Raw genomic sequence first — 14,735 nt, 5'->3', positions numbered from 1 at the left:
CAGCTACTTATCTATCGCATGGATTTTTTATTAGCTCTTTGCCCCCTGAGTAATTCCTAGACCTGAGAATAGCGAGGTCGCTAATGCTACTGCACTCTGTTCAGCAACTGTGTTGTCGATGAGGCGCTTGGTCACAAGCTCGCTCAGCGTGAGGTCAACCTCTAGTGCTTTCTCTTTCTCCGCAGTTGGTCCTGCCTTGTTTTTGCCGGCTAAGGCTAGCACGTGTCAAGCCTCGTGCACATCTATGTCTTGTTGCAGCTTCCTAGTTCTCTGCTCGCGGTTGTAGGCAGCTATGCCCTACAGTGCTCTCCTAACCACTTTCCTCTCTTCCTCCAAGCTTGCCAACACCTCCTCTACTGGCTTACCGAGGACTCTTGTCTTGGTTAGCATGTCATATTCGTTAACCATGTCTTAGACTGCGACTGGGAATTCACCGAGGTCCAGCTGGTCCTTTCCCTGGTCTACGTTTATTCCTGACATCGTTCTTGCTTCCTACTCCATGAGGTTGTTAATCAATCCTAGTAGCTCTGCTTTTCCCTCAATCTTGCTGTCCTTTTGGTCCCACCACCGTTTTCGAAGGTCCTATTGATGGGGCTCCAAAGCATCCGACTATGTTATGGAGTCTCCTTCTATTGGTGTGTTCCTTGAGTTATTAAGTCTGATTGCATTCCTTGTTATTAAAAACAATCCTCAACTTATGTACACTCAGTGCTGGGTGTTTTGTTATGCACAGTGCAAAATCAAGCTTTCTGTCCTTTTCCAGTGCACTTTTGTGGAAGAAATTACTATGTAGGGTGCATCAATGAGTCCTCTCCCTGGTCTGTGTTTGTTCCTAACATCGTTCCTGCTTCCTGCTCCACGAGGTTGTCAATTAGTCCTAGAACCTTTGGTAGCGCTTTGCCCTCAATCTTGCTATCCTTTTGGTCCCACTGCCGTTTTCGAAGGTCCTATTGATAGGGCTCCAAAGCATCCGACTATGTTATGGGGTCTCCTCCTATTGGTGTGTTCCTTGAATTATTAAGTCTAACTGCATTGCTTGTTATTGAAAACAGTCCTAAACTTATGTACACTCAATGCTGGGTGTTCCATTGTGCATGGTGCAAAATCAAGCTTTCTGTCCTTTTCCAGTGCACTTTTGTGGAAGAAATTACTGTGTGGGGTGAATTGATGAAATGATCATGCAATAGTTATCCCCCCTTCGTGTTTACGACCTAGTATGGCTCTGCACGCAGTCTCTAGTCGCTCCTAAGGGTAGTACGGGAACTATGCTCCTCCCTCTATGCTCTATCAAGGCTAGGTCACAGTCAGGAGGTCAATCCTTGGGCTATAAGCCTAGTCAGCTATGCAACCGGGCTCCTAGAGTCTACCTTTAAGTGGCATAGTCACGGTTTCCTTTAGTTCCTAGCTTTGACGAGCCATGGTGGGTTTCCTGAGGTGTTTGGGAATGTGTCCCAATAGGTCTTACCCTGGGGGGTGGTCCTACTCCTATTTCTTATGTCTTCTGCCCAGCTGGTCTAATTCCTAAGAATCAGACAGTCCAATTTTGGGTGGTCCGACTCTCAGAGTCGGACGGTCTGATTGGTCTGGTCTGACCTCGAAAGTTGGTCCGACTGTTCGTGTGGTCCGATTGTAGACTTTGGTCCGATCAGATCATGTGGTCCGATTGCAGACTTTGGTCCGATCAGATCATGTGGTCCGACTAACCAACTGGAGAAGGTCGTTCAATTGGATGGGTGGGTGTTCGACCAGATTGTTGGTTTGGTCGGGACAAAAGGAGTTGGTCTGACTACCAATTGTGTTCGACTGGACAGACTAGTGGTCCGACTACTGGTAGTCAGATCGTCCGATTCTTTCGATCGGACGGTCCAACTGTCCGACTTTGGGAATGGGACCAAGACACATTGGTCTGACTACGACTCTGACAGTGCAATGAGAGGACTCTTGGCCGATTTCTCCTAGCACTTGTCATGGCCCCTTGTCATGCCTTCTAGATCACACCATCGGCGTGTAAAGAAGATCCCTACGCACCTGAATCAATTGAAAACACTGGAATCAGTGTGCGTGAGCTTCTCTGTGGATCAGCAGGTCTCTCTCTCTCTCTCTCTCTCTCTCTCTCTCTCTCTCTCTCTCTCTCTCTCTCTCTCTCTCTCTCTCTCTCTCTCTCTCTCTCTCTCTCTCTCTCTCTCTCTCTCTCTCTCTCTCTCTCTCTCTCTTGCGAAATGAGGTCTTCCTTGCCACTCCTGGCCTCTTATTGCCCTGCCCAGGTCTACATTCACCTTAATCTTGCTTCTCTTACCACTATTTAACCCAGGGTTTTGTTTTTTGCCCTTCTTCTCCCTGTTTCATCCTGCTATACAATAGCAAAACCCTATTGTGTGCTCACACTGTTTTAATCCTATCCTACCTAATGCAATAAAAAATCACCATATAGCACTCATGCTTCTTAAACCTACTCATCCACACATCCAAATCCAAAAATACTTACTTGTTTTCGACGATTAACATGCCTAAATATCCTATCTACCTCAAGCTCCGGTTCGGGGATGAAACCCTTTCTTCGATGCTCGATTTGAAGCGTGCAAGTGCTCAAGCTTGAATCCATTGGCCCCGGCAATGAAACCAAAACGTAGAGGCGAGCACAAGCTCTACTCCTAAGACCCACAGACCGCTTATTATTCAAGTGTTTCAAGCGAGCACTAATGGCTACCTCTCACATAGCCAATGCGCCGTATCTCTCTCTCTACAAATGTAGTGAGCTAACCTTGATGTCCGATTGAGTTGCTTTCTCTCTCAAACACTCCAATAGCTCCACGATTCTTGATGCAAGCTCAAGCATTCTCAAACCTCCACCTCCAAGCTCCATCCTCTATAGCCGCATATGAGACAAGAGAAGAGAAGAAGAAGAGAGGAGATGGTGCAGAGCTTCACCTCCTTGATCCCTCACCCTCACACACTCACTCTCTCACACTCTCACATTCCCTCCCTTAGGCACACAAGCAAGCAAAGAGAAGAGAAGGAGAGAAGAAGACGAGTCCACTTTGCCACACACCAAAGAATGAGCTCTCATTCATCTTGTGAACTTTATATACAAAGCTCTAAATCCCATTTGGGTGGTCATCCCCTTTTTACATGGCCGGTCATAGCCTAGGCCCTTTTTTCCATTGTCCTCCTATCTTCCTAGCTTCCTTCCTACCGCCCATCTACCTTTACAATTTGCACGGGTGGGAGCTCGGCACTCTTAAAATAAATCTTGGTGTGCCTTGCACTTTTTTACAAAAGTATTGACTTGCGCTTTTTCTTGTGTGCCTTTCTCCTTGATTTAGGACTTTTTTGCACTTCTTGTGTTTCCATATTTTTCTTGATATGCCTTCACCTTCTGTTTCACTTTTGCCTTGGCCTTGTCCTCTGCTTTCGAGTTTCTCGATGTTCCACCTTGTTCGTCTAAGGGTTAACAAGTGTCCCCAAAGTGTCATTTGCAATAGAAGGATGAAGATATATTGCATATGCTCTGTGGTTGTAAGGAGGCTAGACCTTTTTCGGTGTAAGGTCATGACGTCTATGAAGGATGAGGGGTTGCACGATGTACTCACTTGGAAGAAAGCCCTACTTGGTGACAAGGGCTCTTTTAATTATGAATCAAGGAAGGCATGGAATATTATTAGAGCTGTTAGCTTGAGGACAATATGGGTTCTCATGAACCATTGTCTCTTGGGGGGAGAAATCGGAAGGTGCTAGCTAACTTGGCCTACGATGCAATTAGGGATTTTGTATAAATTATGTCTCATCTAACTACAATGGATGATACATGTAAGGTTATAGTAAATCTTTTGAAGAAGCTAATCTTTCCCATTTAGGGTAATGCAAATCTTTACTCATTTTTTGATAATACACCTTACTTGTATTAGAAAATGAAGTTTGAGAATGGTTTCTATTATTTGGTAAATATTATTTTAATTGGATAATAATAGACAATAATAGATTTCAAAAGCACTAACTATATATGAATCTATGTCTATTTCAACAAATTGTAGCATGTATATGCTTTGATAGTTATTGCATCAAGGCAATGAAGGAGATACATGCTATTTGCATCATCAATTTGGCATGAAATCAAAGAGGATTGTTAAAAGTTGAATTTTACTCAAAAATAAATGTTATCTAATTGCAACCTTCCTTAACAAACTAGTGCAAAAAACACAAGTCTAAAAAATAGATATATTTGATACATGCTTTGTTTCAAACTTAAGGCTTATTTATTAGTTATGAAAGCTACATTTACAAACTATAGCAGAGGAAGAAGTTCTATACTTGAAGAAAGAATACAACATGACCCAAAACTTGGACTTGGCATACAAGCCTATAAGCTTCAAACTTACATTAACTAGAAATACCTAGAAGCTAAAAGGAGATCTCTCTTGTTTTCACCTCTAGGCCTAATAGCTCTATGAGAATTGACTAACCTTATCTCACTAGTTGCGAAGAAAAATGCATACATGTGTGTGTGTGTGTGTGTGTGTGTGTGCCCCCCCCCCCCCCTCACATAGTGTGAAGGAAGAGTCTTTCAATGAGCCACATGCTATAAAGCTTTCTATCCCCATACATTTTGAGTGTGCCATGCCATTGTTATGATTTGTGAGCACATGCAACAATAGGAATCGAGTATTAACTATGTGAGCAAGGGGACAATATCACACTAAACAAAGATATATGGGCCTCCTTATAAGTAGGCTATCAAATGGGTAGGAAACAAAGAACTAGCCCTTACACACACATAATTCCCTGTATACTTCGTATGCAATTCAATGTTTACATAGCTAGGAATAGCAACATAATTGGAAAGCCGTATGCATCTTGATGTAAATCACATAGTACGATTCCTTAGTTCAATGGATCGACCCAAGACTGTTCCATGGGTAGTCAATTATTGTTGGCCGAATTTGAGTTTGCTTCATTTCAATTAGAGCCTCCCCCTAGATTGACATGTATATCATGGACATCTCCTTTTTTGGATGTCTCTCATGTTAGTAAGGGGCTAGAATCTTGTAACTATGATCTATGGGTGCAACCACTAGTGATGGCATACTCGAGTACTCTAAGGTGTCATGAGGATTGAATATAAGAGGAAGGTTACAGTGCCACACAAACTTCTACCATTGCATGGACCCCACATTGCCACAAAGGAGAGAGATGACCTTGAAAGGAGGAGAGAGAAAATACCCCACAAGGACATGAATAATGTTCACTCAAAATTGGTTGTACTCTCCATAAAAAATGGAGTACCCCCATTTTTGAGGATACTCAAAGTTTAAAAAGTGAGATGCACCCATGAACATATTTCTTTTGCTTGATTACATATAATTTACTTGCACATATCCTTGCTTTTACCTACATGGATCATCGAAATCATTCTTCACAAATAAAGACTGCTAAAGGTTAATTGTACAGACAAACATGGTCTCATTTATATCCTTTAAATGTCTCTATATATGAATAATTAGATATGAGTAATAAATGATAAAACAACAGCAATAATAACAAACATAGCAACACCAATATCTAAAAAAAAAAAGAGATGAGATTTTTGCCAATTCATTAGGTACCGTGGTCCCTCATAGCACCACATACTGGTAGAGTAAGAAACCCACTAGTTTGTCCTTGGGAATCAAACGTAGCTACCACTTCTCCTAACTTATTAGGTAGAGTCAGAAACCCACCAATTTGTCCTCAGGAATCAAACGTGGTTTCCACTTCTCCTAACTTATCATGTACACTAGTCCTTAACAACACCTCATCGCGCCAATTGGTCCTGGAAAATTGAACATGGCTTCTCGCACAACGCATGCATGTCTATCCTTGGGAATCGAAAATGGTTTCTCACACAATGCATTCAGAGGTGTTATAAGCTACTTTGTTGGCCCGGGGGGCGTTTGGGGGGTATATATGTGTTCTATTAATCGAAGTGTTACATTTGAAAGAGTGTCACGTAGTTTCCCTCCTTGTTCCCCCTCTTCCCCCTCCCCTCCCCTCTCCAACCCCTCCATCTCCTCCTGTCGTACAATTTTGCGTGGCAGACAAAACGTCGCAGCACGAGCTTGGTTATTCTTTTGCGCGGTCTCTGGTGAGGAAGATGGGAGATGGTGCAGTGCAGACGCAGGCACAGGCCCGCAGCGAGGAGCTCCTCGCACATTCTGACGCAAACGGTGGCAGCGAAGAGGATCAGGAGCAGGCAACGGAAGCTGAGAATTCTCTGGACGGCAGCGTTGTGATTAACGAGCGCAAGGGAAAAGGGGGCCGCGGGAGAAGAAAGAGCGGCAAATCAGAAGACCAGCAGGACAGCTCCTTGATCAAGAACGAGCCTGTCACGCCTCTCTCGGCGAACAGGCCTGCTCGTGAGAAGAAGTCCGTCAACCGTTTTGCTGATTCCGTAGAGTCTGTTGAGAAAGACAAAGCCAGAGGGTTCAAGATAGAGCAGGTGAGTGCGAAGGCTTGTCGTACAACATGCACACAAGCATCTCTCTCCCTCTCTCTCTGTTATTCATGTGCAGGCACACGCCCCTGCACCCGTGCACACACAGAAGCTATGGTTTTGCAGCTCTTTCTTGTAACATGGTATCCTAACTGACCCTAATTTTGAAAGAAGCAGTTCACTTGGCACTAACTCATTTTCTTAGGAACGCCATAAGTGCACCAGGTTTGCTTATTGATCTCCCCTTACTTCCATTGACATGCAGGGCTCTGGTTGCTGCCTGAAAGACATTCCAAATGGTAAGCTTCTTCACGTCATTATCAAAATATGAACGTTCTGGGTTCATGCCTTAGTTGTCCCACAGTGATGCATACACAATCATTGTTGCGGCATCTGCAGTACATGTCTTGAATTTTATGCTATATACCAGCACATATGTGCTTAAACCAACATTCAAAGCTTGCACAATTATGCTGGTACTAACACTCAGCGCTCCATTTTACAAGGACTTTCAATTATAGAGCGACCTAGCTGTTTAAAATGTAATCTTGGAAAATTCACAATTCAAGTGTGCTGTTGAATGAGTTTCATGTTTTTGTTCTGTTGAACTGATTATAGTGCATGCAGGTTAAATTCGTCAGTAGGCTGTCACTCCCTGAATGCCATCTCACGTTAATTTGTTTGAGGTTTTGCAGTGGTGTTCAAGTTTTCAAAACGTAAAGGAAGCGATGAGTTATTGCAATTACTTCACAAATTATTGTATGGAAGGCGCATGAAGGTACCAACACAAGGCTGTATGAATTTGCAATGGTCATTCATAACACGATTTATGATTTTGGGCTGTTGTTCACCAATAAATGCATCAACAAGTTGCACAGTTAGGAGGGTTCAGTTCATTGTTGGAAGAGCTATGATGCCATGAACTGGGTACAGTAATATATTGAAGGAGCCTAGAATGAGCAATAGAACTCTAGGCACAATGTCTTGGGACCCTTACAAGCCATGTGGGGCAGAAGATAGGTGAAATGAAGTGTCTGAGGCAAGCATTGGAAGCCCTCAAGTTATTCAGCCGAAGAATACCTCAAGGGTTTCATGGGTGGAGGCTGAGCAAGATTTGAAGGTTCCCTGGTGAATGCTTTGCTATAATGACCTCTTTATATGTTCCATCCATATGGAACAATACACATGGCATGGAGTGTGACCAGACAATAATGGATTGCAGTGGGTTTTGTTGAGCTTTTGGACCAGGTTTGCTGAAAATGGGTCAGGGTTGAGTATTCTCTCATGCTCATGTAAGGGTCCATGGCTTAGATCAAGTGAAATGCATATCATGTGCCACATGAAACATACTGATCATCAGCTGTAAACTTTGGGTGAGTAGAGAGGACATGTGATGTGTCTTCAATGATGATTGATTAATTACCCACATTGTGCTTGATGAAGGTTTGAAGCCTTGAAAGATGACCTATCAGCACCAGCAAACGTTCAAGGATAACCTTGGAACTTCCATAGAAAACCCTTGAATGGTTGCCAGGAGGCTGTGGATGGTCTTTGTGGGCCCCATTATTGCCGGCCCCACTAGGTAGAGATATCATCCCTTGTGAACTTTCAAGATTTTGTTCCATATGAACACTTGTAGCAATCCAAGTTGGGATCTTTGGACCCAAAAAATGCTGGTGGAAGTGACATCAGAAGGCTGTTGTAGATGATTGTGGCCTGCTCTCACATGCATACTGGATAGACTAAAACTTATGGCCAGGTGCCTAACTCCATTGTAAATCTTTTAGATTGGTACAATTGATGCTTATGTTAGTTAATGGCAGGCTGTAGTCTAGGCTGTATAGCAAATAAACACCACCACTCTCATTACACGTTTCTGTAATCTCTCCTTGTCTTTTGAAAACCTAGAAGCTGAATTGGTATGTTGATTATCATGAGAGTCCTGTTGCTTCTGACAAGTTAAAAGTTGAATCATTGTGTTGTCTATAATAAGTCACTGTTTGTTTCTTCATATGAGTGTAAATTTATTAAAAAAAGTTATCCCATGTCTAACCCAGTTTTACTTGGTATTGGTTTTTGCAGCCTCATCATACTAAGCCAAACATCTTGCAGTTTTCAGGATTTGTCTGGAGCAGTAACGAGGTATTTCAATCTTGAATGAACTATGCAGTTCTTTACCCTGAGTTCGCACTGCAAGTGTTTATTGCTATGTTTCAACGAGATGGTTAGACAAATTTGAAAAAATCCTTGAAGATGATGGCTTTCCCTTTCGCACACTCTTGTATTCTAGACAGGAAGGGTTAATTGATTTACCAGGAGTTAAGGTGGTTTACTTCTATTTTGGATCCTTAAGGATAAGGAAATAAGAGAAGTCAAAGAAAATTGATTGCTTTCTCTTAAGCATACTCATGGATTTCTAGTGAGAAAGATTAATGTCTTTACCCACATGTTGAGGTGTTTACTCCTATTTTGCATGTTTCAGGAGAAGGAGAAAACTAAAGTCAAAGAAAAGCTTGATAAATGTGTGAAAGAAAGTCTTTTACAGATCAGTGACCTTTTAGACTTAAACATACCGAAAACGACCACCAGGAAGGTGAGATGAGGATCATACTTGCACAACATGGCTATGGTTTTGAATAGTCGTGTTTTCATCAAGCTTTGCTGTTGCAGGAAGATGTTGTTACAAGACTGTTTGAGTTTTTGGAATGTCCTAACAAGACAACTGAGAAGATCCTCCAAGAGGGACTGGTATTGATTGTATTTGAATATTTTCCTTTGATGTAGCAACTTATGGATGTCTGTGTTGCTAAATAGTGTGTCTCTTCTTTTACAGTCTAAAGACAAGCGCAAGAAAACTCCTTCAAAAGGTGCTGGAAAGAAGGTGCTACTCTACATTGCATGTCTCATTGTTACAGACTGCCATCTTGCTATCACTTGATAACTTATTTATGAAGCTCCTCCAGAGGCAAAAGCGTGAGAGGAAACCTTCAAGGGAGGAACAAAGCACAGTGGAAGAGGAAAGGCAACGGGACAATGAGGATGATGATGATGTTGAAGCAGAACCTGAAAAGGAGTCTGTAAAGAAGAGAAGGTCTTTGAGAAAAGATGACAATGCTGAGATCCAGAAAAAATCCAGCCCCAAACATTCAATGAAGTCAACTAGAAAACAATCTAAGGAGTCCAAAAAAGTTTCAGATGAGGAGAGGGAGGAGAAGCAAACAAGAGCACAGTCACCAGTCAAAGTGTCAAAGAAGCAAGCTTCCAAATTGGAGGTCCCAGTGCCAAGCCCAATCAAAGGGAAAAGGAAGCGGAAGGTGGATTCTTCTCATGTGCTTTTGAGGAAACGACAGAAGGATCAAGTGAGTGAGGATGCATCTGTTGAAGAAAGACTGGAGGAGAGCAAAAATGATCAAACAGGTCCTAAAGGTTGTGCATAATTCTTTTCTGGTGTCAAAAATGTGGATGTTAATAAAACATGTGCAATCTGCTTGTTTTGCTTAATTATTGTTTGGGGCTTGTTTGTGATTCATTTGGTTGCCTTCATGCTTTTGCAGAGAGAACTAAGTCATCCTTAATTCCATCAGATGACAAGTTACGTCCAGTAATTTGTGACTTGCTGAAAGAAGCAGATTTCAGCACGGTAAGTTTATGCAAGGGATGTGGAGATAATGAAAGGCTGATAGACATAGCTTGACTAATTGATATATGCTCTTTTTATTTTGCAGATGACTTTTGCAGATGTTCTCAAGGAGCTTGGTAAGTGTACATGCTCTTTAAAGTCTATATCAACTGAGTGAACTCTCCTCACATTTTTGTGTCTTGTTTCTGCAGAGAAAACGTTTGGTGTTGATTTCTCTAAGGAAAAGGCTCATGTAAAAATCCTCATACAAGAAGAAATAAGCAAATTTGCTGACGGAGATGATAGCAGTGATCATGATAATGGTATGGATGAAAGCATCGGGGGCCATTCTGAGCAACATGAAGGCACCAAAGAATGATAATCTCAATGGTTTGGTCCAGGCTCTAAGTTGGATTTTCTTCCCTGTGCCGTGTTGTATACTGGCTTATTAACAACATTTACAGTGACATTGACTAACCTTATACATGACCTATTCACCTACTGTGCGAGCGTTATTCTAACTTGAAGGATGTGTCCTAAGCTAAGAGAAGTTGCTGCGAGGTACTCCAGAATTGTAACCATGGCACTGTACAAACATACTGGATATGTGCATTTTGAAATCATGACACATCGAGCATTTATTCCTGTATGCACATTCCCAGTTGAGCTGCTGTTTTGGATATAAAGGGTAGATCTACAAATTGCTTTTGTGCCTTTTCAAAGCTTGGCAGATGTAGACAATTATACGACACTTGATGGAATGACGACGACTAAACAAAGATTTTTGTTGTTTCTAGCATGAAATGTATGATAGTGCTTTGGACATAACTGAACTGGCATAAAAGCACAAACGTACAGATGATAATTTCATGCTTACTGTTTAGATAGTCGGATAGATCTACTTGGATATTAGGTGTTGTCATTTTGGAGGACGTTTAAATGCCAAGGAACTTGGTCAACAGTCTTAATTAATGGATGAAGGGCGTCATTAAATTGGAAGACACCACAACCCATATTTGTACTCTTTGAGGTCTTTGATTATGAATCATGTCATTCATGTGAGAGCTACTCTGAACCTCCATGGCTATCCTTATTAATAGACTTAAAGTTGGTTGGGCCTATATGGATTTGAACTTCCATGGGAATTCTTATTAACATGCATTAAGCAAAGACTCTATTAACCTTGTGCGTATGATCTCCACCACATTGGCTATAATTGATAATATGCTCCATAGTTGATAATATTCTGTTGTCTAACTGTAGCATGCCTTGTAGGAAGGGTCTATGCACATCCATACAGTTGGGCCATTAATAAATCCATTGTTTGAAAGAAATTGCCCATAGGGGACCCAACCTATGCTTTGGGATAGGCACCAAAGTTGACAATATTCTGTAATCTAGCCATAACATGCCTCATAGGATGGGACTATGTACATCCATATAGCTGGATCATTCATAGATCCATTATTTGCAAGTAATTGCTTGTAGGGGATCCAATGTACTGTCTGGGGTAGACATTTGTATTTGATCCCATCTCATAACTTTGCTCACCTTAGGAGATAGAGTATGGGGAATCCTCATCTCAAGGAAAGGTGGTAATTTGTCTTTGTCCAGCACATGCTCCAAGAAGCAATGAACCATAGAAAATTGTGATAGGTGGTGGTCTATCTCATCACTTTTAAGTCCTTTTGTGCTTCAGGATGCCATATTTGTCAATTGGAGTGAAGCTTGTACTTCATCCATAGGGAAATCCCTCTACAAATGCCTGATTGAAAAGGTGCTAGAAATGGAGCTCTAATACAATGAAAGGTTTAGTGCTCCATTTGTATACATCAATAAGACAAAGGGTTTGTAGTTGAATTAAGTGATTAGAATGAACAATAATAACCTATGGTCCAAGTGCTGTGTTTTTTTCCTTTCATCAGTGAAGATGTATAAACTTGTAAGAATATTAAACATTTTTTCATCAAAGTCCAGGGCTTTCTTTACTGAACAGAAAAGAATGAAATTATGTGTAAGTTGTAGGCTTTGGATGTGGCACACTTTATTTCAGAGCTAGGTGATGTGAGATGTCAAAGATACGGAAAGTTATATTAGGGAAACCAAGCAGAGAAGGAAATGCCAAGTAAAAGTTCTTAAACTGAGATGGAAATTATAATAAATGCTTCTCCACGAACCACCACCTTTTAGATTGAATATGAAGAGACTATCGCAGGCATGCTGCCACAAACTGCAATGATCTTCCTTAGCAAGTCATAGATACAAAACATTGCTATGCAGAATCCTCAGTGTAAACAATATGTCTGGTCCAAAAGATAAACATATTGTTTTTGCCCTTTTGAAAGAGGGATCTGCCTCTATTGGTGAGAAAAACACCTGAATATGGCTTTCCTTGTCACAATGATCCCACCATACTTAACATGATGACACAGCGATCAGGACTACAAAATTTTTAACAGAATTAAGTGCTTAGGAGCAATGTGCAGGAATGTAGCGAGCAGCAGGTCTGTTATAGTCCGTGTTGCAGAGCAAAAATCCCAGGCAGAAGAAGTATGTTGTACAGCCAGTACACTTCCAAGTAGACCAGCCATTTATATCCATTCAGCTCTTGAACATTCTTATTCCAGAGAGGAAAGGCATTGTCCTGGAATAATTCTGCGGTTACTCTTGATTTAACAAGATGTGCAGGGCAGCTTGATACATTGAAAAGTTGAATATTTTGGACTGCACTTTTGTTTTGGATTTCTAAAACAAAAGAACATACAGTAAACAAAAGAACACAGTGAACAGAACCCTGGTTCATAAAGTGATGCACACTAAGAACATTTATGCTCCATGGGGATTTGTAAGTCTGAAGAAAAGGCTAGCATCATATCACAGAGCCAGCTTTACAAAATTGCTTTACAAAACTTCTGATATTATACACTTAAGCAGGTATGGTACTTCCTTGCACATTGTAGAGGATCTTTGGAAGGTGTCCTTTCAAGGATAAGAATATTATTTGGGATGGGAAGACTGGATAACTGCCGTATGCTAAGATTTTCACATATAATTTCATATATCATTTCATGACTGACATGGCATCTAGGTGGAGATGCCAAAGAGAGCTGACCTCTCCTGTTGGAAACTCTGAACACAGCACCTCCAATTATAAATACTCCACGATCAGTTCCCCTTTGAAACACTCAAGAACTTCTTCATTTGTATCACTGGTCTAAGATCGTGAGAAAGCATAAACCATTCAATGGAACAATGGTAATATGCCAATCTGATGTAAGATTCCTTGACCAGTACTGACTTCGAGTAGCAGCAGAGCAAGAACTGCTAGCATTGCTGCTCTTCCATTCCATGTTTCGGCACTTTTAGTCCAGCCCCACTCCCAAACAGGGACAGGTGGTGGAAGTTCTCTTCGCTGAGCGTCATAGGTAGCAAGCAATTCCTCCACACTGCCAAGTGGTATCAAAGACTGAACAGAGGAATCATCAGCTAAAAAGTATAGTAAAATGAATAAGATGCTCAGAGTGCATGTGGTCTAGATACATCATGAAGGCTTGTGTACATGTTTGTGCAATTTTTCTGCATGTCTATGTAGTCCATCCAGTAATGTTCTAGGACTTTTGCTTTGTTATCCCAATGTTTCCACAAACAAAACGCAGAAGTAAGCAATCTTGGATTTCTTGATCAATAGAACACATCCATGCCACAATTGACATTTCATTACCTATAACTAAACCTTGGACTCACTGTTACTCTTGCCTGTGCAACATGTTACAGGCACAAAAGCCATACCTCCATACTCAAAACACCACTTTAAACTCCATCAGTATGAATTTGGACGAATTTTCTACCTACATGTACTACCTATTGCTGAGGTTCTGCCAGTATGTGCAATTCACTATGCAATATCAAAACCTCTGTTGATTTTGTCTCTGTACAACTAAAAATGAATAATTAAATTCAAATATGATCCCAGCTACATTAATGGAAATCATGTTCTCATACATTAGAAGTTTCACAACCCTGGGAACAAACTTCAGTCATTTGTCCTCAACAAAAATTAGAGAATGGATAACCCACACATAAATTAAAAAACTCGAGAACACTCTTGAGTTTCACTGGATTTGTTTGCCCTCTGACTCCTACCCTATAATATCAGTTTATGCCTCATTAGCAACATTAACGACAATCATGTTCTCATACATTGGAAGTTTCATAACCCTGGGAACAAACTTCAGTCATTTGTCCTCTACAAAAATTAGAGAATGGATAACCCACACATAAATTTAAAAACTTGAGAACAATATTGAGTTTCACTGGATTTGTTTGCCCTCCTACCCTAGAATACTTGTAAAATATTGGCAGGAGGGTGTACTCCCATACCTGTCGAGCTTCAATATTGGAGACAGCCATTGCTCCAACATAAGGTAGAGCTTCAATGACAGCATCTGCAAGATCTTTGATGAAGGTCTGTTCACAACCTAGAGCAGGTACACGGCCCCAATTTTTGATGCCTGATTCAAATGCCAGTTTGCGGTATTCAACATCAATTTCCTCTAATGTCTCAATGTGCTCGCTTACAAAGCTGCAAGAGTCACAGAAGGTTTAACAGCAGTCAAAAACTAGCTGCTACACTCTTCAGATATTGAGAAC

At 41.2% G+C, this 14,735-nt stretch overlaps 2 protein-coding genes across 5 annotated transcripts in view; one reads left to right on the top strand and one right to left on the bottom strand.

Moving 5' to 3' along the window:
* Nucleotides 1–5,955: 5,955 nt before the first annotated feature.
* Nucleotides 5,956–10,881, top strand: LOC148040125 (DEK domain-containing chromatin-associated protein 2-like). 2 transcript variants are annotated; one of them, XM_087696862.1, is made up of 11 exons: nucleotides 5,956–6,472; nucleotides 6,732–6,765; nucleotides 7,162–7,244; nucleotides 8,549–8,608; nucleotides 8,949–9,059; nucleotides 9,137–9,214; nucleotides 9,300–9,347; nucleotides 9,430–9,883; nucleotides 10,021–10,106; nucleotides 10,192–10,222; nucleotides 10,298–10,881. In XM_087696862.1, the coding sequence occupies exons 1-11, from the start codon at nucleotides 6,128–6,130 to the stop codon at nucleotides 10,462–10,464; spliced, it is 1,497 nt and encodes a 498-aa protein (XP_087552988.1). In that variant the 5' UTR covers nucleotides 5,956–6,127; the 3' UTR covers nucleotides 10,465–10,881. The 2 variants fall into 2 exon arrangements, with proteins under 2 accessions (XP_087552988.1, XP_087552982.1); XM_087696856.1 differs by having other exon boundaries at nucleotides 5,957–6,472; nucleotides 9,430–9,892.
* Nucleotides 10,882–12,357: 1,476 nt separating this feature from the next.
* LOC148040124 (ferrochelatase-2, chloroplastic-like) overlaps nucleotides 12,358–14,735 on the bottom strand; it is a 40,750-nt gene continuing 38,372 nt past the window's right edge. Inside the window, exons 8-9 of one of the 3 annotated variants that reach the window (XM_087696848.1) lie at nucleotides 14,466–14,667; nucleotides 12,358–13,551 (exon numbers count right to left, since the gene is read on the bottom strand). In XM_087696848.1, the coding sequence (XP_087552974.1) occupies nucleotides 13,327–13,551; nucleotides 14,466–14,667 (427 nt within the window). In that variant the 3' untranslated portion in view covers nucleotides 12,358–13,326. The remainder of the gene's footprint in view (nucleotides 13,552–14,465; nucleotides 14,668–14,735) is intronic. The other 2 variants (XM_087696842.1, XM_087696852.1) reach the window with 2 other exon arrangements.

Source organism: Lygodium microphyllum, chromosome 2 (genome assembly GCF_053477565.2).
Source record: "Lygodium microphyllum isolate KBCC chromosome 2, Lygodium_microphyllum_v1.1.10, whole genome shotgun sequence".
Taxonomy (NCBI): domain Eukaryota; kingdom Viridiplantae; phylum Streptophyta; class Polypodiopsida; order Schizaeales; family Lygodiaceae; genus Lygodium; species Lygodium microphyllum.
This window is presented reverse-complemented; position numbering and strand designations above follow the sequence as displayed.

Excerpts from the sequence above, each read along its gene's own strand:
- LOC148040125 (XM_087696856.1), top strand. The coding sequence starts at position 6,128 with ATGGGAGATGGTGCAGTGCAGACGCAGGCACAGGCCCGCAGCGAGGAG. Across the intron at positions 6,473-6,731 it reads GAGGGTTCAAGATAGAGCAG|GGCTCTGGTTGCTGCCTGAA; the intron begins GTGAGTGCGAAG and ends ATTGACATGCAG. Across the intron at positions 10,223-10,297 it reads AGATGTTCTCAAGGAGCTTG|AGAAAACGTTTGGTGTTGAT; the intron begins GTAAGTGTACAT and ends TTGTTTCTGCAG.